General features: G+C 30.5%; 1 protein-coding gene across 2 annotated transcripts; it reads left to right on the top strand.

Moving 5' to 3' along the window:
* LOC109349108 lies at nt 4561-7363 on the top strand. 2 transcript variants are annotated; one of them, XM_019589787.1, is made up of 3 exons: nt 4561-4948; nt 4988-5298; nt 5418-7363. In XM_019589787.1, the coding sequence occupies exons 1-3, from the start codon at nt 4903-4905 to the stop codon at nt 7116-7118; spliced, it is 2058 nt and encodes a 685-aa protein (XP_019445332.1). In that variant the 5' UTR covers nt 4561-4902; the 3' UTR covers nt 7119-7363. The 2 variants fall into 2 exon arrangements, with proteins under 2 accessions (XP_019445332.1, XP_019445331.1); XM_019589786.1 differs by having other exon boundaries at nt 4561-5298.

The following is a 23464-nucleotide window of genomic DNA, read 5'->3' as shown; positions in this document are numbered from 1 at the left end:
ATTATGTTGTTAATAGAGAAAAATTAAAATTCAAAGAATCTGAACTGTAATATTAAAATTCAGTGCGAAAAATGTCAAAAACTTTGATGAGGTGAAAAAGTACTATTCTTAGATTAATGGTAAATATTAAATTATATAGATAGATTAATGTAAAGAAATAATTTGAATGTGAAAAATGATTTCAATTTCATCTAATGTTCAATGACTATTACTTTTTAACATAACAAAACATAGATGTTGTAAACACTCAATTTTAGTGGGGTAGCGACATGAATCAATCACTAATTAATATTAAATTATTATTAGCATATAAAATATATAATATATAAAAAGTAGGAAGAAAAATATGTGAGGAGGATGAGACATGAAGGAAAAAAGGTAAGGAGAAAGTGACATGTGGCATGAGAGAAGGAGAAAATGACATGTGGCATAAGTGAAAGAGAAAGTGACATGTGGTATGATGAAGTTTTTTTAATTATATTGTTAATAGATGTTGAGTATTAATTTGTGCATAGTAGTGATGTCCATCATATTCATCAACTTATTATTATTGTTATTATATTATTCTACATGTCCCTTATTATAAGACAACATTTGAAATATTTTTATAACACATTTTAATGTAGCATTTATTTTACATCATTTGTTCATATTAATATTTTGATTATGTCTATTGTTATGAGTGTAATATCTATATTTTCAATGACGTATATAGTATTTGAAGACAATGTGTGCAATATTAGTTAAAAATTAAAATAATAAATATCATTATATAAAATGATGAAAACTATTAATATAAAAATAACAAAACTTAAATATATCAATCAAATAAGTTATGTATTTCATAGTTGATCTATATGTGATTTCATATTTTCAATCATTAAATTATTAACTTGTTGTCAATGTTATTAAACACTTCTCATTCAATATAAGTGATTAGACAGTCTTTCATCCATGCATTTCTCGTTCGATTACGCAACCTATTTTTTATAACTTTCATAGTTAAAATGACTCTTTCTATCGTTGTTGTCACAACAAGTAAAATCATTTTTAATTTAAAAAAAAATAATAAATATAAACGTGTCTTTCACTTTCAAACAACTTATCTAAACAATTACCAATTTCTTTTAAGGAAAGAAATTCAATATTAATGCACATTTCAATTATGTAACTCTCAGGTTGGTTATCAAGCATCACCAAATTAATTGAGAAAAAACAAGTAGATAAAACTTTGTAAATTCAATTAGTTTTATCATATCAAAATTAGGGAAACAATCATAAAAATTTCTTTAAGTTACATATCCACAATAGTATAAAATTATTTAGCACAACTCCATGAAACATGTCATGTTGTTTACAAAGAAAAAGGTAAATATTTTAGACTTGTAAAGTTGTTAAGAGTATACACATTTTTCTAAAAAATTCAGGGTGTGCATTTGCACAGTCTGAGATGCATGTAGCGCCGTCACTGCATATCTTGATTGTATAAAGATTTATATATAATTAGTCCATCATCAATTTGCATTATCTTTATTAAAATGTCAATGATGATTAAAAATGAATGATGAATTATGTAGTAACAATATAAAAAACTTTTACCTATATATATATCATTTTTAATGTTTTCAATAAAAACTATTAGTTAAGAAGCAATATGAAACTAAACTAATATTACAATCTTATAATATATTTTTACATTATATGTCCTTTCTTTAATTAAAAATATCTTATTTAGTTAAAAGGGAGTAGTTTTATTACATCCTCCGAACACTCCATTTCAACACCAACCAAACAAGTTTTGTGAAACAACTAGTGAAGATAAAAAAAGGGTCATTGGAGTAGTTGAGGACTGAAAGTCATAAAAAGAAAATTGGTAGACTAAAATCTCAATCGTGCAAGATGGGAGATAAAAATTAAAGTTAAGCCCAATTAAAATTACAAAATCAATGTATTATAATTCAGTTTTCGATGTGGTTTCAGAAACACACCAGATGTTATTAATTTGTGGATTAATTGTGTGAACGTAACACTACTCCTCGTTGAATCATGTGTTCCGTTTAGATCATTGACCAATGGTATTAATGAAGTTTCGATTACGTGTTCGAACTTGACATGACTTTCAAATATTTGCCATTTGTTTAAGCTGGTCATATGGACTTCTTGGAAAGACAGTTTCACCTTTTAATGTATGAGTTCCAAGAAATGAAGATGTGCAAGGAAGATGACAAATTCTTTGGCTTTGTGCCATGAAGACACGTCCCAATTGCCAAACTTCAACAACACACATCTTTGTGCCATGAGTAATAATATGTATGACATGAATTTAATTAAAAAGTGATTGCATAACTTGTAATTTTCAAAATTACAATCTATTAATAACACTGGTTCATTTTTTTCTTTAACCACAATTAATTCATGATTTTCTTTATCTAATCAACTAATGTATGGACATTATAGTAAAAGAAAATCAATTGATATGCAGGAAACTTTGAAAATGGTCAAATAAAAAGGATGAGAACTAAAACATCAAAAGAGTACTATATAAATGATCTCATGTAGTAGTTAAATGAGAATAACAGTAATAATTATCAATGAAAAATAATGTATTTTGTTTTGTTATCGAAAATAATGTATTTTGACAAAACTACCGATAACAATACATATTTACTGTTATTGTATTTTATTTAATGCAACAAGGATAGAAAAAGAAACATAACTAATATACAATGATATCCAGAATGACCAGCAATATGAAAAACTTAAAAATGCTAGGATGATAAATAAAAGGAGAAAAGAATTAGCAAGTAAGAATGTTATTGGCGTTTTTGACTTTTCTTCTTGAGCCCTCATAATCACTTTTTAATTATAAAATTTGTGGCGACATGTTTGGCAACATTACAAGTCACTTTTGGAGTATTTAAAATCACATTTACAACAAATGAGAAATTATACCGGTTGAAGCTTTTATACCAAAATTTCTTACTAATTTTGATTTTAGAATAAATCATCCAAACATGAATTGATCATTTTAACCTCAGTTACAATTGAAATTAATTTTATAGAACCTAAATTTATTCAAGTGTTATGATCCTTCCTTCAAACACACACTAAAAGATAAATAGGTTATTAAGACATACATTTTAATTTAGTGAAATCTTTATCAATCACATATTTACATGACGTTTCCTATAAATACCATGTGATAACAGAAGCATCAATAAACATTAAAAGATTCAGATATTAGATACTATTAAATTAATTAAATACCATAGTAATGTACTCCCTCGTATTTCTATTATATGTTTCTTGGAGATAAAAATTTGTCTTTACCTGCTTGTTCATTTAGAAGTTTGAGAAAATATTATTAACTAATTTTTCAATCATATCATTACCATTAATGCAAATTTTTATAATAAGAGATGATTAATGAAATAATATTAATGATAACTTATTGATAGAAAAAGCAAATCTGAAAAACAAAATCAAAGATTAATATTCTTTTGTACTATCAAAATATCTCCTCATTTGTGGGTAAAACATTAATCCATTTTAGGATGTGTGATTGTCCATTCTAATAAATGTTGCTTTAATGAATTAAACTTGTAACTTTTTTTTTTTTCTTAGCAAAATCTTATATAAGTATAACAACAAAATGACTAATATTTTTTTAAAATAATGCATTGTTTAATTTATGCTATAAATTTTTTGGCTTAAAAAAGAGGTAAATGACGTTGGTGGCGGGTCAATGACTACAGTGTTTGATTTGGGCATTTCCTAGGGATCAATGTTCAACAATAATAAAAAATATCATAGTATTATTTTATACCCAAGCAAGTGCCGTTATTCTAATAAATTCAATGACCAAGAGGACCACACAAATCATTTTTTAAGGCCACAAATCAATAATTATAGTTATAGTAATTAATGAGGTGCAGACATGGAATGACGAAATCACCCTTCGAAAGCGAATGACTAGTCTATGTCCTAAACATCACAATTTCCCACATCATTAATATGTATCGTCAACGATATGGGCTCCAAATAACCATAGGATAGCTACTACTTGATACTGCATCATAGTACATGCACACAGATCATTGAAACTCGTTAATAGTAATTCATGCAGGGATCATTTAATGTAAATAAATTAATACAATTTTCAAAAATAAAATAGTAAATAAGAGTGGTCAGAAGGAGAATCAAAATCCTGATACGGATTATTGCTTTGTGGGAAAAGGGAAACTGACGAAGATTAAGGCGAAAGGGATGAATCATATTGCAAAATGGGAGATAGAAATGGGTTCATTAAAATCTCACACTGTTGCATGGGTCGGTGACCATAACGTGGGAATGAGAAAGGGAATTCACAATTCAACCGTTGACTTGTTTCTGTAGTTGGCTACCTCCACTTGCCAGTTACCCCATGTTAATCCCAAGGCACCTCTTATTTTTTCACTTTACCCGGATAATAATATTCCCAACAATGGGAAAAGTTGGTGTTTTTCTAGGTCCTAACATGGTTATGATAAGTTATTATAAACCCATTTGGGAAAGAGTTTTGAAATTGGAAGCAACAATAAGGGCTTTCCTTTGGGGTGGTCTTTTTTGGGGCTGACGAAGCAGAATTATAGAAAATGTACACATAGGTCAAGATATATAAATACATACACATAGATAGAGATGGTAGGGAATAGAAAGAGAGAAAAGAGCAACGTGAAACGAGTCTTTGAATCTAATCCATTTTTCTTCCGCCTTTCTAAATCATCTTTCAGATAACCCCAAAGCATCTCTCCTTTTGAAACATCATCATCATCATCCAAACATCTGATAAACTGAACATACATACACCACACTTCAAGCACAGAAAGGGATTTCGATTTCGATTTTTGAGAGCGAGAGAAAATGGTTAATGGTTGGAGAAGAGCGTTCTGCACAAGCATCCCTAAAGACAACAACAGAGAACCAAAAGTGCTATCGGATAAACAACAACAACAACATTGTGACACTACCACTACCACCAACAAAGACACCAATCATAGTCCCAAAACCAGTTCCAAGTTTAGATTTTTCTCAAACCCATCTACACCCAAGTCACAGTCTAACACTGTAACAGGCCCCAACCTCCATTGCCGAACCTCAGTGACCACATCAACTTGTTCAGTCCCCAACAGCCCAAAACTTCAATGCAGTAACCCCAAAAAGCAAAATAACAGCCCCAGATTGTTTCAATTCTCTTCACCCAAATCACTTTCACCATCAAGCTTCTCTCTTCTCAGAGCCAACTTGCGCTTATCCAAAGTAATAATCATAAACACAAATTCAAACTCTTCTCTTCATTTGAAACTAGAATTAACACACAAAAAAACATTTTTTTCTTTTATTTCCTGATTTTGATGTTTTAATTTTTATTTGTGCAGAGTCGATGTGGAATATGCTTGCAGAACGTGAAAAGTGGACCATGGACTGCGATTTTCACAGCGGAGTGCTCACACACTTTTCATTTCCCTTGCATAGCGACTCATGCCAAGAAGAACCCAATAGTCACGTGCCCCGTTTGCAGCACTTGCTGGAAGGAATTGCCGGTTCTGTCTATACACAGCGAGAAGAAGATAAGCGCAGATATCAAAACGAGGTCGTTGAAGGTTTACAATGACGATGAGCCTCTCGTGTCTCCAACTTCCGTGGCCCGATTCAACCCCATACCCGAATCAGAAGATGAAGATGACGAAAATACTGAGTTTCAAGGATTCAATGTTTTCACATCGTCGCCAGTGAATACCAGAAACCTTCAGCTGTCTTTATTGCCTGAGGCGGCGATTGTAGCGGGAAACAGAAGTTACGAGAGTTATGTTTTGGCGATGAAATTGAAGGCGCCACCGGTTCAGACGGCGGCGAATGCTGCGCGTCGGGCTCCGATTGATCTTGTGATGGTGCTTGATGTTGGAGGACCTATGAATCGCTCAAAGCTTCGATTGATGAAACATATGATGCGAATGATTATTTTGTTGCTTGGTTCTGCTGATCGTCTTTCTATTGTTGCTTTCTCCGCCGGATCTAAGAGGTTGTTGCCTCTGCGGAGGATGACTAGTTCCGGTCAGAGATCGGCGCGTCGGATTGTTGACGCGCTTGCGGCAATTGATCAACCACGAGATGGTTCTCCGGTTAAAAATGACGCCGTAAAGAAGGCGGCAAAGGTGCTCGAGGATCGACGCGATAAGAACTCCGTCGCGAGTATTATAGTGTTATCAGACATTCAAGAATCACGCGCCGCCGTAATTACAAGATCAAATCCAAAACCCTACCAGGTTTCCTCCACGCGCCTATCTCAACTTGAAATCCCAGTCCACTCGGTTAGCTTCCCCATAGAAGGCGATTGCGCCCACGCGCTTTCCAACGAAACTTTCACAAAACTAATGAACAATTTGTTAAGCGTGGTTGCTCAGGACGTTAAGATTCAGTTATCAGTGGTGTCACGCGCAAGATCCGTTGAGATCGCAGCAGTGTATTCACTCTCGGTTCGACCCGAAGCTCTTGATTCGGGTTCTATTAAAATCGGCGATCTCTATGCTGAAGAGGAAAGAGAACTTCTTTTGGAGCTGAAAGTACCAGCCATTTCCGCTGGGTCCCACCACATTCTGACTGTACTTTCATCTTACGTGGATCCTCTCACTCAAGAGCTGATAAATCCCATTGAGCAGGCAATGCTGGTTCCACGTCCACATGCTGTACGATCATCGTCCGTGAAGATCGAAATGTTGAGAAACCTCCACGTCACGGCTCGAGCTGTAGCTGAGTCAAGCCGGCTTGCTGAGCATGCTGATTTCTCTGGAGCTCGCCACCTGTTATCGTCAGCTCAAGCCTTATTGTTGCGGTCGGGCGAACCGGGTGAGGAATATCTGCGGTGGCTTGAGGTGGAGCTGGCTGAGTTGCAGCAGCGCCGCCAGAATCAGGTGCAGACACAGAGGCAGAGGACTAATCAAAGGGTGGATGAGAAGTTGGAGCCGCTGACGCCGACATCAGCTTGGCGAGCAGCTGAGAGACTGGCCAAAGTAGCTATAATGAAAAAGTCTATGAATAGAGTCAGTGATTTACATGGCTTTGAGAATGCCAGATTTTAGTAATAAAATAATAAAGTTGTAGTTTTTATTTTATTTTAAAATGTACTGTACATAGAGGGAATTTTCTTTTATCTAATAGACAATTATTTAGATATTTCAAGGGAAGAAAATGGAATGACCCTTATTAATGATATTAGAGACAAGAGGTACCAAACGGTGAGACCCTTTTCTGTATAGAAAGGATCTGACAGTAAATTGAACCCACCATGAGTTGATTGGGAAATGAGTCTCTATTTCTTCTGTTTTGTCCTGTGCTTCTTTTCCCTCTATTATTTTAGATAATCCCAAAAAGTTTTCTGTATGCAAATAATCATATGGTTCCTGGTACCTAAAAATAAAATAAAGTTCATATGGTTCCAAAGGGTATGCTGTAATGCAGAGAATGAATAGAAAATAAATAGGTTAAATAATATTGGGGCGGTTGGTATACTTCTTTGTGCTCTTTGATAAATACCAAATAATAATGGTTGTTGTTGCAAGGTCTTATCAATAGAATGTGAAAAATAAGTTGTAATAGTTTTGTATTTTTGCATGAGCTGTTACTCTGTTGTCTCATAGTTTGGTGGGTTGGTTAAAGAAGCAGAAGCTAAAGGGTGGGTCTGGTAAAATGCCAAGTGCTTCAGAAGTACCTGGAATTTTGTGGCATTGATGTTTGATGCTGCTTTTAAGAATTTAGGTTGGATGTGGAATGTTTTCCTAATCCTATCCAAAAGAAAATTAGGGATGTGAGGTTTTGTTCTGTATTTACTTACATTGCATTTGTTTCCTAAGAAGGCCCATTACGCTATTACATCTATAAAATTTTGCCTAGTGCTGCTCTTCATATGTAATGAAACCCACTTAGCTAGTGGGGTTTTGCTTCCACGGTGCCAAAGATGAACTTCAAAAATGGATAGCTAGGGTGAACATATAGGGTAATGTCTGGGAGAGAGCCTATCTCATTACTTAAAAGATAATCTTATCATTTGTTAAAACATTCTATATAGACACTTTATACTGAGGTGGGTTTAAATGAAGGTGCATGCTAAAATGCGAACTCTAAGTTAGTTCATTTGGGTGCGAACTAGGATATGACCATTAGATTGAAGCATTTAGTGACCGGATACCGTTTCTACAAATATATGATTTCAAAGCCAGAAGTCGTGATCCTAGAAACCGACTTCCACATGTAGAGTTTAAAATCTGAAGTCGGGAAACTGGTCAACGACTTCTGTAGTTCAAATCTTAAGTCGGGGAATTAGTCAACGACTTCTGGTCGTGTACTACCCATTTTTGGAAGTCGGGAAAGTAATGAACGACTTCCAAGAAAGAAGTTTCGAAGTCGGGAAACAATGTCACGATTCCTAGCCGTGTACTACAAATTTATGGAAGTCGGGAAACAGAGTCACGATTTCTGACCGTGTAGTACAAATATCTGAAGTCGGACTTTACTTTAAACCATTTTAAAGAGTGTATTTGAGAAACTGTAAAATAGTGTATCTTTTTAGTGAATTGATCAATCCGCTTCATATTTGTGAAGGTAAGTTCCTTTCTCTTCTTATTTAGTAATTTTATGATTATTGATTTGATTATGTTATTTACATAGAAACTTTATTTTTATTAGATGGAAGAAGATATGAATTACTATAGTGGAAACTTCTGTAATGAGGTAAAAATTTATTTTCGTAATTTATTTGAAATTGTTGATGGAAATGATTTTTTTCTTCATTCATTTATTTTTGTTTATTTATTTATTGTTATTCATGTACATGATGTAATTTTTTGATTTTAGGTTGTAGATGAAGTTGATGTTAGTGATGATGAAAATATAAATGAGATAGAGGAATTGGATTTTCAAGAAATTGATTTTGGGTTATTAAATGAAGATGAAGTTAAGAAGTTTAGGTTTTTAAGTAATGATATCAGATACGAATTTTATAGGTTGTATGATATGAAAAAATGATTTGGCATAAGAAAATGATTTGGCATATGATATGAGTTATTTTTCTAATGAACATAGCCATGAAGTGGTTGGTGAACACTATGGTGAGATGATATCCTCTAACCGAAGCATGACAGACACAAATATTGCTCAAATGAATAATATGAGAGAAGTAGGCATTGGAATTGGAAATTTTTTGGTTCATTTGCTGGTCAATGTGGGGGTTATCGATATATTGGGTTTTCGAAGAAAGACATGTACAATCAAATCCATAAGTAGAGACGAATTGGACATGGCGATGCTGAATCTGCAGTACAATAATTGAAGGAGCAATCAAAATCAGATTGTGCAATGTATTGGAGGCATATTGTAGACGAAGAAGGTAAGTTGCAACAATTATTATGGGATGATGGATATAGCATTTCCGACTACTCCATTTTTGGTGATGTTCTTGCTTTTGATGCAACTTACTGTCGAAACAAATATAAATTTCTGGTGGTTGTATTTTCGGGTGTAAATCATCACAAGCAAATAACAATATTTGTTGTTGTTGTTTTGTCAAATGAGACAGAGCAAACATATGTTTGGCTTCTAGAATTTTTTTTGGCGGGAATGAATGAGAAACAACCAAAGTGTTTTATCACAGATGGGGATTTGGCGATGAAGAATGCAATCCAAAGAGTTTTTCCTGAAGCTCAGCATAGATTATGTGCTTGTCATATATGTAATAATGCTGGGGAAAAATATAAACAAGAAGAATTCTCATAAGGACTTCCAGAAAGTTATGTATGTTGATGTTGAGGTTGAAGATTTTAATATGATGTGGGAGGAACTTATCATCAAATATGGACTTCAAGATAATGCTTAGGCCGCTGAGACTTATGATAGCAGAAGTATGTTGGCCAGGGCTTACGTTCGAGGAAAGTTCTATGCTGGTTTGCATACCACATCACGATGTTAAGGTTTACATTCCCAAATGGGGAGGTATATAGAATCTAGATACAATGTGACCGAGTTTTTGCATCACTTTCAACAATGTGTAAGTCACATACGAAATAATGAGATTGTTGAAGATTTTAAATCTTCATATGGTGATGAGTTTTAACAAACTCCTTATCATAATTTAGAGGGTCATGCTGCTTGCATATATACTAGAGTGGTGTTCAAAGAATTTCGTGAAGTATTTGTTGGAAGCTGCAAAGATGAAGATAATATCTACTCACCAAACCTCAAGTTTTGTAGTATACAAAGTCGGAAAGCATTACAATCCCGACAGAAAATGGCATATTTCCCATTATGATAGTGGTTGTAACGTGGACATTAAATGTTCATGTAAAATAATGAAATTTTTTGGAATGTCATGTAGTCATTATGTTTTTGTGTTACTAATTCTCGACATTCCACATTTGCCACCTTGTGTGGTTCTTGACAGTTGGACAAAGAAAATAAATGATGTTCAAAGTATAAATTTTGAACAGTGTGACCTTAGCAATGAACCAGTTCAATGTAGTAGATATGAAGCTTTGACCGATGGTTGCAGAGTTTTGTGTATCCTTGCTTGCAAAACAGAGGAAGACTTTAAAGAAATGATGAAAAACGTTTATAATGAATGTAGTAGACTCCGATTGAAACAAAAATCCAGCTGCATGGAAAATGCTGGTAACGATAATGAAGACCAAGTAAGGGACCCTATTCGTGTGCATGCTAAAGGGCGAGTTGGTTAGTTGTTTAAATGTCGTTGGTAGTTGTAGTCGTTCTTTATTTGAAAACAAATTGGAAGAATAGGTAGTAATTTGATTGAATAACAAAAATTTGTAAGAATTGGAAGAATGACTTACTTTTGTTTGTATGATATATTTTGTAGTGAAATAATACAAGTTCTTTAATTTGAAGAAATCTTCGTTGAATAAGTGAAAAGGTGAGCATACGGAAATAATATTTAGATATGTAATGCTTAATATATAATGAAACAAAGCATGAAATTATGACTAAATGGTATATATACAAGTTGTTACAAAAAGCAATTAATCACTGTGTTTCCAAAATAAGACAGTGATACAAAATATTATTCCATGGTTGTTCCAAATGTTCCTTCAAATAATGAATGCATCCCAAAAAGGAAAAAAAATGGATCTGATAATTTAGACGAAGGGTAGCTTGGACCATATTAACGTAATTTTGGTTCTTACTTCCTTCTTCAATTTAAGGCAACCTTCATTCTCACAGTTTCATCTTTAAGCTATATTTATTAGAAAAATTATTAAATTTAATATTATTCAACAATAATGACAATGTAATTATTAAAATATTTGTACCTCCCCAATGACACTAGAAATGAACGAGTCCTCCATTTTCAGCCATTGCATCACCCATGTAGAAGAATTTCGACTACAATAAATATAAAATGTCGTAAACAATTTACAATGGAAAGAAATATTTTTTATAAAGTTTTATACATATTCCATAAATTTGGTTGACCCTATCAATTTTTTTATGTCCCAAATTGACAACTTGGGAAAGTATTGAAGTTGTCTATGATATTCTGGTTGCTCAATAACTTTATCCAATGTAGATGCCTACATTGTGTATACTTTATTAATAAAATTTATAATTTACAAAAAGTTATTGAATGATAATATTATTTAAAACATTTCAAACTTGCTTTGCAATATCGGAATGTCTTCTTTGTCGATAAGACTTCATATCTCAAGTGTCCAGCTTATATAAATTATTGTTAAAAATATGCTACAAAAATTAATTTTAAATATTATTTAAATAGTATACTCTCTGGTTCATTAATTATTTCTTATATTCTAAATAATATAATAGTTAACTTAAAATTATTGGTCATTTTCAATTATTTACTATAAATGTATGGTCTAACATATTTTAGAATGAATTGGTTTAATAAAATAAATTAAAATTTAGTGGTTTACTAATTATTGAAAGCAGTTTAGCAATTACTCAACTATAACACATCACCAACCAGTTGGCAATATGACGATATTTATTGGATTTATTTATATATCGTTAATAGTTTAGTCTTCGCTTGTGATGTCATTTACTACTGCGTAAACTATACAATTACACACAAATCATCATTTAACACATGAACATGAAATAACTTAACTCTACAAAACTAATTCTAGAAGAACAAAATGTCATTTCATAAATTATTTTTCGACAAAACAGAAATAGACACCATCAAGGAAGACGAAGGAAAGTTTTGAAACAATTCAGAAGTCGGGAACCTTGTACACGACTTTCATGGAAGTAATCGTTCCCGGTACCCAGTTCAAAATCAACGACATATATTCAGATCAATTTAATCCTACGGCTCTTACATAGTTCGCTTCCATGCGAACTTCACACTAGTTTGCAGGTTAGATGCCTCCTTAAATGAATGTTGAGCTTCAACCTTGATATTTTTATAGCTTAATTGTTTTACATTCTAATTTTCATTTTAATCTCTTTTTTTCATTCATGTTACATCACGCATGATTTTTTATTGACTTGTCTTATCTTTCTATTTCTTACATTTCTAATATCAAGAAAAGGATATGGGAATGAGCTATCATTTTTCATTGAAGTGTTTCATATTTTGAATTAGAATAACATAGATTGTCTTAATGTGAGGGTATCTATTCTAAATGTTTAAGTTGATTGATGTATAACAAATCCAAAGAGGATGTCCAATTATTGTAATCCACACAAAATGAAATAAAAGGCAATGTAGTGGGGGAAGAAATGCGTGCATGTTCTATTCCTCTCTTTTTGATATTTTTACTTTATGCAAGTTATCCACTTCTTAGTTTGCTTACTTTTATAAGATTCATATACCATAACTTTCAATGGAAATACTTAAGTGGTTAACTAGTTAAACTTATGATACCTTGTTGCTAGCTAGTGTAACTGGCCATCCCTTTATATATACTACAAAACAAAGCATAAGATGGTGCGTCAAATTATCAATAGCATTATCTTACAATTATGTCAGCAACGAGCCAATAAACTTATCTTGTTCAATTGATAGATTTTTGGGATCCAGGAACGAAACATATCTCAAGCAAGCACACAATATTAGAATAAAAATAGATTGCAAAAACAAAAAATCTCATGTTTTAATTCCAGTAAAATATAATAAAATAAATTTTATCTCATTGTTATAAGTCAATAAATAATTTCCTTCCTACTTAATTATAATCATCTTCTTTTTGTTTTAGAAAGTGGGATATAAGTGGTGACTTATATGAAAACAACAGAAATAAAATCGTCACATGTCCCTATCATACATGTATCTGCGTTTATTAATATTCAATCAAAGGTTAACTCTGTAATTTACTATTGAACTACATCTCACTTGGAATGATAAAAACCCAACAAAATTATAATGGACTCTATAATTGGACCCACTGATTCTTAATATGAAAACAATAGTTGTTCCAACTAGCATTTATTAACTTTTGTATTGTTTATATCTTGAGTATAAGGAAGAAAATAATTGAATCTGAACATCAACATCTCCTTCTCTCTAACCAATATCTTATCTTGTAGCTGCTATTATAAAATAGCCTTTCTTCACCTTGTTGTCAACATACTCATAATTAGTTCCGATTTCCTAATGCTTATTGGCTACAGCTTCTAGCTTCTAGATAATCAGAACAAGTAAAAGAAAGAAATAATTAACAGGCTAATTACTTTGTTATTATTAATTTTGAATTGCTGTCACCATAAAGTTTTTAAGCTATCATAAGAAAAAGGTAAAAGATACTTTATTCTCTTTATTTATAATTGATAATTATAAACTAGTATTAAAATTAAAGAATTTGTCCTCCCTAATTGTGATTGTTATCTTAGTCTAGTAGAATTCTTTTTGTGTACATTAATGATCTCCTTTCATTGATAGACAGAGGTTAATCTCTTTAGAAATATGATCATCAAAGTTGGTGGTCCATGTTATTAATTAAAACTCTTTTAACAATATGATGCATGAATAATCAAAGTTAAAATTAAATATTTTCCTATGTGCAATAACGCCTCTCATATGTGCAACAAAGTTGGGCATTGTTATGACTTTTTCTTTGGGTTAAAAAGTCTGTTTAATGACTTTTATCACAAACCTGATGAATATAGGGTACAAAATATAATTTTAAAAGTCGATTTCAATTAAGATCTAATTTAAAGTGAAGTGATACGTGTTTCATGTTTGGATGTATTTCATTCCAAAACTAATAAGCTTATAGGAAAAAAAAGTTTCAACCAAATGCAAAACCTAAATTTTCACACCACTTTGGGAGAACACTGAGGAATTCCTTAATTTATGCCCACTTTAAAAACCCCTTTAAGCGGGTTTCATGAGTGATTAATTACCTGTACTTGCAACTTTTTAATTGTGCATCTCAAAGGATGATTTTTCTAATATGTAAAATCCCAATAAAAGCACATTATTTGCTTCAACTTCTAAGCATGAAATTTTCACTACGAGGACGGTCCATACACGTGACATACATCATAAACGTTTTTTAAACGTATTTCAAGAGCTTTATTTCAGACAAAATAGCTTATTGAAATAAGCTTCTGGCAAGATTATAAGCTATTTTCATAATTTTTCCCGACTTATGCTTAAGTGCGTATATGGCAATATTATAAGCTATTTTCAAAACACTCCGAGTGATCCTATCATATCTGTTTTTACCATCACCTAATTACTAGTTTACTACATTCAAAACTAGTAGCTTCCCAAATTCTAAACCGTGCGGGCTCAAAATAACTAATGGATTCAGTTTGTCAGGCCCATCAAATGGCCATTATATTAAAGCCCAGATCCATTAATAATGTAGATTTCAAACAATCCTGACATTGCAATCCATAAATAAATATAGTAAGCATAAGACCCCAATTGTTCCCAAAAAGGTTTCTAATGGTTTGGGGAAGGTTAGTATGAGAGGTTTATGGGGTCTACCTACGAAAATAATATAGAGGAAAGAGAGAAAAAAAACATATGCACTGACAATGTATAAGTTCTATGAACTATCAATGCATCATACATTATTCATATCTAAGTAGCATTGACTCTTCAAAAATACAAATGAATGATAGCACTAAATATTATAAATCTTTATATTAACCTTCGATACAGGTATTACACTATATGAAATATGGGATTAGAAGAAAGTGGAGAAGAAGAATGAGATTTTGTTTCAAAAAATGGTAGTCTAAATAAAAAGTAAATACATGTGGTCCAAAAATTAACTCTCCTGACTTTTAAATTCTGATAATCGAAAATGACACACAAGTCCATTGGTTATGGGCTTTATATGAAGGGATACACCTAAACAAAATTCACACCATGACAACGGGTGCATCTTCCCAGGGTGGTGGACCCATATAGGCTACTTCCCAGACAGACATGGACCCAATCTCAAAAGTCCAAACCAACGAAAATAGGCTACTTTTCCCAAAATTTGATTTTAGCTTCAGATAAAACTCATTCTCTCTCCAACTAGGTGGGAACTGTTCAGATATGCCTAGTTCTAGCCTAGTTGGGTTCGGTCAAATAAATTTATTTACGTTGAATGGATTGAAAAATATAAATTTGTCACTTATTTTTTATTTCCATTATTATTTTTTATTCATTTTCCGTACTTAAAAATACAATTATTTAATAAAAATAAGAAAACTAATGAAAATAAAAAATAAAAATGTAATATGATAAAATTATTTATTGACACTATATAAGCGAATCAAATCAATTAGCAATTGACTATTAACAATAATGATAATTTGTTACAGAAATAATTGATTTTTATATAATCCTATTTTTAAAGCTATCCCAAAATACAGTTAAGCCCTAGAGGAATTACTAATAAGGAGCTTGCACCCAAAAGTTAGTATTAGGAGGAAAAAATCTCAAGACTTAAGTGCTATTCATCTTCTAGTCCTCGAGGCTCCAAGTGTACTTCAAATAAATTTGACTTTGTATCTCCTTCAAAGTTATCAAATTTTGCTCTCATTTTTTTTGGAGACATGATCTATCGTGTGGTGTATTGGTGATAGCTCAATTTGTATCAGAAAATTGGTGAAGTGGCCATGCAAGTTACTACGTATTGTAATAATTTATTGGTGACTTTTTATTTTCAAATTGGTGATGTGATGTACAGTAAATTTGTTGTCTTATAACTTTATATCACTCCATATAAAAAGATACATAATTAATTAAAAATATATTTAATAATTATAATTTTAATTTAAATAATTTTTTAAACAATTAGAATTAATGAATCGTAAATAGAGTAGTACAGAAAAAAATACATCCCATATGTTCCACCATGCGCGATGTACATATGCATAGTAGATGCAATTAAAGCAAGTAGTTTTGCAATAAACACATCAGATGTTTTCAAGTGATATAAATTAACATGTAAATCAAAATAAACACCAAAATGTAAGAATCAAATACATGTACACTAAGCCTAAAATCAAAACAGAAATATCTTAGCATAATATATATTAATTATCATTACTGTCTTTAAAGATTTTTAAAATGTTTGCCCCACGTCAATCCAATCACCTAGCATCATGACGATGATGGATGCGTTCACTTTGGTTATCAACCTAGACGCAGTGGACATATTTATGTTTGTTCCACTTGGATACCATAAGATTATTTTCTTACAAAATTTTAACGTTGATAATTCTTGTTGTCTCAACATATAGCTAAATCACTTTGATAGTCATCTTGGTTAAATATATATCAGTTTAATGAAGGTAGTAAAGCCATAAAAGCTTAATTAATCTTTTACAATTGTATAATAAAATTGATCAGAGTCCGCATTCCAATCTTGACGGCCACATTCAATATTCCACCACGAACTCCCTCAATGCCCCTTTATCATTTTCCTCCTTTATTATAAAATAATTAGAACCTGCTGGTTTTAATGACATCAAATATTCCACCAAGCTTGGAACTACTTCACCTTTAGGATACCCTTTATCACTTTCCTCACATAATATAAAATAATTTAAACCTAATGTTTTTATTGCTCCAAGAAGATACGATGCATGAACAACAAGTATAACCTCCCCCAAATGGAAACGAATAGTGGCCATACCCACCCAAAGCAATATGATGAAAACACAAGTGTAATTGACTCATCAACATCACAATAACAGAAAAATGTGAAAGCGTACAAAGCAAATAAAAATATGTCGCGACTTACAACGTGACCTCTACCACATATCCCCTCCCCTAGTTTTTGTCTCCTCCCATTAAACCGGTTACCAAATCTCCACTTTACTTAATTAGTTAGTTCCTACTTTTCTTTTTTTCAACATATTTGCCACTAAATCTTTTCCTACTTAATTAAAAATTTAGTTGTTTTCCTAAATATCATAATTTATAGTTAAAATACTACAGTAATATTCATAATTAAATAAGAGAAAATAGATTATATATGACAGGTAATAAAAACTATAATATGTACATTATTTATTAGAAAATAAATTTATGAGTAGGTTCTATCTATGTGTGAGTATCATAATATATGTCTGTTTTCATTCATTATTAGCTATTAGTATGCTTCATATTATGGATTCACATAGATGAAATTATTTATGTCACCCCTGTATTAAACAAGGCTTAAACACATTTTTAGCACCTTATATTTGTTTTTTTACGACTTTAGTCCTTCCAAATGTTTTTTCTTGATGAATTTAGTATCTGTATTTCTTATATTTTTCAATTTTAATGTCTCTGTGCAGAAAATGACTGATATATTATTGTGACAAAAAAAAACATGACCAGACGTGTCCATCTATTTTCCATACCTATAATTTCGAAAATTCCTATAACTATAATATTTTTTAAAATCATATTTTTTAATATTAGATCTCAACATATCACAAATTGTATTAATTATTTAATTAATCACCATTAATAAATCATTATATTTATGAGCAACCAATTTAAAAATTGACCAAATAAATTTAATATAGTGACAATTAAGAATCAAATTAATTCGAAATCCACCTTTCCTTATAGGCAAATAGGCAAGGATTAAATGGATAAATACTAAATAGTTCCCAATTAAATAATTACATTTTGCCTTGGAAATGCATGGTTCTGGCAAAGGCAGTATATTAAAATTTGCAACTCATGATTTAGGATATATTGAAATCAGACATTCCTAAATTTTGGAGTGTTTTTGTAGAAGGAAAAGACAAAAACAACATATTTCAATCTCATTAATAAAACAGAGGTAATCATGCATTTCATCTTGGTAGTTGTACAGTGTTTGATTTTTAATTTAATACTCCAAATTGTACACCTCTCACCCAGCCGTGGATCTTGATAAAAAAAATTAGATAGTACAAAACATTTAATTACAATTTATAAGTAAGATTAGTTGAGTAATAAATATAAATAAACATGCATAATTATTTTAAAGTTTTAAAATAACATATTAATTTTAAATAATAATAATTAATAATTAAAGACGTTAAATAAAAATATGCCTTCACTTAATGTGTCTCTCTTTAGTGTTTTAAAGATTTAAACTTATTAATGATTGAATTAGAAGTAAAATTTTCAGATATTTTCTTTTCAATATAAATCGTCATAATTTCTGGAAGAAATTCATCTTCTATCTTGCTACATAATTTTATTTGATTGCCTTCGTTTCTGAAAATGATATATCTGTAGTAGTTGAACCAAAATAATTAAGATAAAATGAATAACTAAATCAAATAAGTAATATGCATTAACCTTCTTTGTTTTGTTGCACTTAATTAATAGACGATTGAGAGATTTTCAAACTTAAATGAGTGACGATATCAACAAAAAATGTTGAAATTAACCTATCAAGTTAATCTTCTTTTACTCATTGAAATCGGTATGGTAGAATTTTTACACAAAAATAAATATATTATCAATGTTACACGATTTATAAAAATCTTTGGGATATTTAGACTTTAACTTCAAAGATTGATAAAGACAACATGTGATCTTAATAATCTATTTTATCACATGAAAAATTATTATGAATTCAAATGAAATATAATATTATAAGCAACATTAACATTAACATGTGCAACTATAAAAGATCGTGTCGCGTTATCTATTATTTTTAGAATAATCACACAAATTGCATTATATATATTTATTAACAAGAAATTGCATTATACATATTTACTAAAAAATATTTTAATAAATTTCAAAACAATTTAGGGGGCAGCTGCCCCCACTTGTTACTACTAACATCGGCCTCTTCTCAAATCAATTCCAAATCAGATCTTTTTTATATCATTTTCTAGTAACAGTGTTTTTGTAAATTTCATTATTGCATGCAAGTCTAAGTTTGTCAAACAAATAATAATAATTACTGACTTTAGTCCTTAAAGAATTTTGTGTCCATCTTCAAATAAATAAAAATAAAAATTAGCACTCAATTATCGCTAATGTAATTCAAAATAATTCATAATACACGTTATAAAACATACTAAAAATAACTAATTTGATTTATATATTTGATATTTTTTTATATTATTTTGAGTTTTTCAATATTTGAAAGATGAAAGTGATAATTTTATATCTTTCATTATTATACAAGTCTAAAAGTGTTGGAAGTATATTAGTCGAGATGATCGGTCGAAATGATATTTATCTTTAATTAGGTTAGATATTTTACTATTTTGTGAATATTTTAACTTAAACAAATTTCACTACAGTAGAAAACAACAGCACCTAAAAAACATGAAAGCTAATATATAACCTATACCAATATGCACCTAAGTGAAAGGATACTCATAAATGGTGGGTATGTTGTGAGACAAAATGTAGACTAAAATACGTAGAAGAAATGTTTCCAAAACGTAAGATGTATGAGTCTGATAAAAAAAATTGGTTCAGAAAGTACAATGCACATGAATATAAAATTTGTAGATAATATGATAGTGCCATTTTTTTAGTGTGAATAATTTTCAACTCCTTTTAACCTACCCGTTTCAATCAGGTTAAAAAGTTATCATGTTATTTGTAAAACTCATGGTAATTATGAGGGTAAAAGAAATGAGTGATGTCAAAACTAGTTCTACTATAGTTGATTGCCATTAGTTTCTTCTTCTTTATTTTGTTTCTTTTCTATTTTTAGAAATCTGTTTTCAGTTAAAAAAGTTTTCTGTTTTAACTTCATTTCAATATCAGGAAAATTCCTTTTTCTGTTTTGGCAGTTAGTTGGTTAGATTGAGGACATTGATTCCTATAATGGTTCCTATAAATTCTTCTTCTCTTTGGCTTTGTAATGAGATGAAGATTTTACTAATTGTTCAATAAAACAAAACATAAGTATATTCATTGAATCTCTTGGCTTACTTTTTGGTTTGTTCGTGAATTAGTGGCTTCATCTCATTCTTTTGATTCATTGATGCCATATGATTAAGATGGTATCAGAGCTAAGATCTTTTCAACACTAGTGTCATCACCTTCCTGCTCTCCTCTTCAACCATGGTTGTAAATCCCTAGAGTGATCCAATAAGTCCTTATTATATGAGCCCGAATGAAAATCCAGGTGCTATCATTTTATCCATTCCATTAACAGGTGGAAATGATCATAATTGGGCGAAGGCAATGGGCATGGCCTTGAAGACAAAGAACAAACTACAAATCATTAATGGAAGTTTGCCAAAATCATCTCCAAATCAACTCCTCTTTGATCCATCGGACATATGCAACACTTTTGTCCTTTCCTTGATGCATCAATTTTGCAATCTGAACCTAACCAACTAATTGCCAAAACAGAAAAAGAGAACTTTCCTGATATGGAAAGGAAGTTAAAACATAAAATTGTTTTAACTGAAAACAGATTTCTAAAAATAGAAAAGAAAGAAAATAAAGAAGAAGAAGAAACTAATGACAATCAACTATAGTTAGTTAGTTTTGACAATTGATATTAAGCATGATAAATTATATTCATCTACTTTTTTTAATATGAAAGTCGTAAGGACTGACAACAAAATTGAATTGTACTATTATCAAACTCCCATCTCATTAGCCTAATAAAAACATGAAAAGTAAAAATAATAATTAAACGTCATTACAAGGCTAAAATAATAGACATGTTTTTAATACTAGGTGGACTAATCAATCAATTATACTTTAATTTTTTTATAATCTTGATGTGTGGGAGTGTATAGTTCTTTTTGAAAAACAACAAAATGTCCAAAAATATTTCATAGGAAACAAATATGATAATAATCCCCAAGAAAAAGCTTACCAGCTACCAATTTTTAATGTATCATGTGCTCATATCACTAAAACATTTAAAAATGGTGGTTTAATAGATAAGACTTTCATCAGTATAAGGAAAATAAATAAATATAGTGTTAAGAGAATAATGTATCTCTTCATATCATGAGATAACTTATCTCATATATCCAGTGAAAATGTAACATGTGTATTATTTTGTTTATTTTAAAAAATATTTTTATAGAAAATGATGAAATATTTCACTAGCAGGATGAGATAACTTAGCTCCTTATACCAGGAGATATTTCATTTAATATAGTCTTATCATACTATTAAAGATACTATTATTTACAGAAATGATATTTATTTTCTATTTAACCGTATCGTGTCTTATAAAAAATATAAGCAATGATCCATTGTGCTTGACAATTACGTCCTGTTGTTTTAATTATCAGATGAAATTCAATCACTAATTTTTTTCTTTTTTTTTTTTTAAATTGAAGAAAAAAGTAGTGGCGTTTCACAGGCTATTGTAAATGTTGTTCTATAATATAAAAAATAAAACAAATTTCATAGTAAATAGGTTTTATATTTAATCGGTAAGTTTTTGGATATGCCTTAATGTAGTCGAAGAACAGCAACACAAAAACAATTTTATAGTTCTGTTTATAATTTTTCTTTCTTAAAATTAATTTATTACATTTGCTAATTTTACGCACGCTAAGGTGTATTAAATAATTAGGCAAAGCCCTTGCTTTTTCGCCAATTTTTTTAAAGGTTAGCCTCTAGCTTTTTAAGTTATAAGTTTTCCACATCCAACAAATAAATCCTTTTCATCAACAACATTAATTTCAGTTGACATGACACACAAAAACATTGTTCGTTGTCTTCTTCACTGCAACTAATGCATGATGTTGTTCACATTTTTTATGCTGTTGCCGTTACTGCTGACTATCACTACAAGCTCTGTTGCATGTGCAATTGCTCCTTTTAGGGTGGTGGTGAAGGTCGCTATAGATAGATTGAAGGTTTTGGGTCGACTACGACGAACCTGGTGACAAACATGACAACCAAGATAAGAAGAATTGGACAATTTTTTTGTAATTAAAAAGTAATTTGTGTTGATGAAAATAATTTAATACTAGGATGTCCACAAATTATGGAACTTATTCAAAATAAAAAAATAGAAGCCTGAATATTAACCTTAGAGTTCCTTAATTATCACAGTTTCATCAAATAATCATAAACATTTAATCAAGTACATGAATTACATTAGAGAAGAAGATGTATTTTTTATTACTTATATATGATAATTAAACATGAATAATAAAGGATAAGATAACCATGTAAAAAATTCTTTACGTTGTTAGTATATAAATATATTCGTCACAAATAATTGGGAATTCCATTCCACAATGTTTTTTTATAAACATTGAACTTGGAACCTCATGTTTAATTAAATGATTGATGTTTGACCATGAAATTATTAATTATTGGTTAAATTTCGTTAATTTGATTAATGCATTAGTCTTGATGTTTATTAAGTTCAGCCAAAAAAATATTATTAGATTGATATTGTTTTAAACCTGAATATTAGATTATGCTAATATGTTTAAATTATTAGCATGTTGTTCGGATTATATTTGTATTTTTCCATAATATTAAATTAATTCCTTATGTAACTTAATACATCAAATTTAATTATTTACTCCTTATTTAATACATTTTTATACAGTATCTATAATTTGTTTTTAATCATTAGTGATACTTATATAAAAATAATAAAAATAAATAGTTGATAATAAATTAATTTTTTACTTTATCAATTATTCAGTGGATAACTGTTACACCCCTAACTTAATTGGATACAAATAGATATGGTTTAAAATTACGTGGCGACACGATTGGGGTAGATAAGAGGGAACCAAGATCCTCTGTCCCAAAAACTTCATGTTTTTTGTCCCAAGCCATTTATATATCACCAAATTACATAAAAATATTATTTTATATATTTTTTAATTTTCTTTTTAAGTATATTTCAAATTTTTATTGGATTGAGACACAATGTGACACCAAAAAGTGGGACAGCACATGGAGCTTATGATTATTATTCATGATTCATAAACGAACGCGCACATATTCTGAAAATTGATTGGGGCTGATGTCCCGTTTGTGTTTCAAACC

The sequence above is a fragment of the Lupinus angustifolius genome, chromosome LG06 (assembly GCF_001865875.1).
Source record: "Lupinus angustifolius cultivar Tanjil chromosome LG06, LupAngTanjil_v1.0, whole genome shotgun sequence".
In the NCBI taxonomy this organism is placed as follows: Eukaryota; Viridiplantae; Streptophyta; class Magnoliopsida; order Fabales; family Fabaceae; genus Lupinus; species Lupinus angustifolius.
The sequence above is the reverse complement of the archived record's forward strand: the minus strand, read 5'-3'. Positions and strand labels throughout refer to the sequence as shown.

Excerpts from the sequence above, each read along its gene's own strand:
- LOC109349108 (XM_019589786.1), top strand. The coding sequence starts at position 4,903 with ATGGTTAATGGTTGGAGAAGAGCGTTCTGCACAAGCATCCCTAAAGAC. Across the intron at positions 5,299-5,417 it reads CCAACTTGCGCTTATCCAAA|AGTCGATGTGGAATATGCTT; the intron begins GTAATAATCATA and ends TTATTTGTGCAG.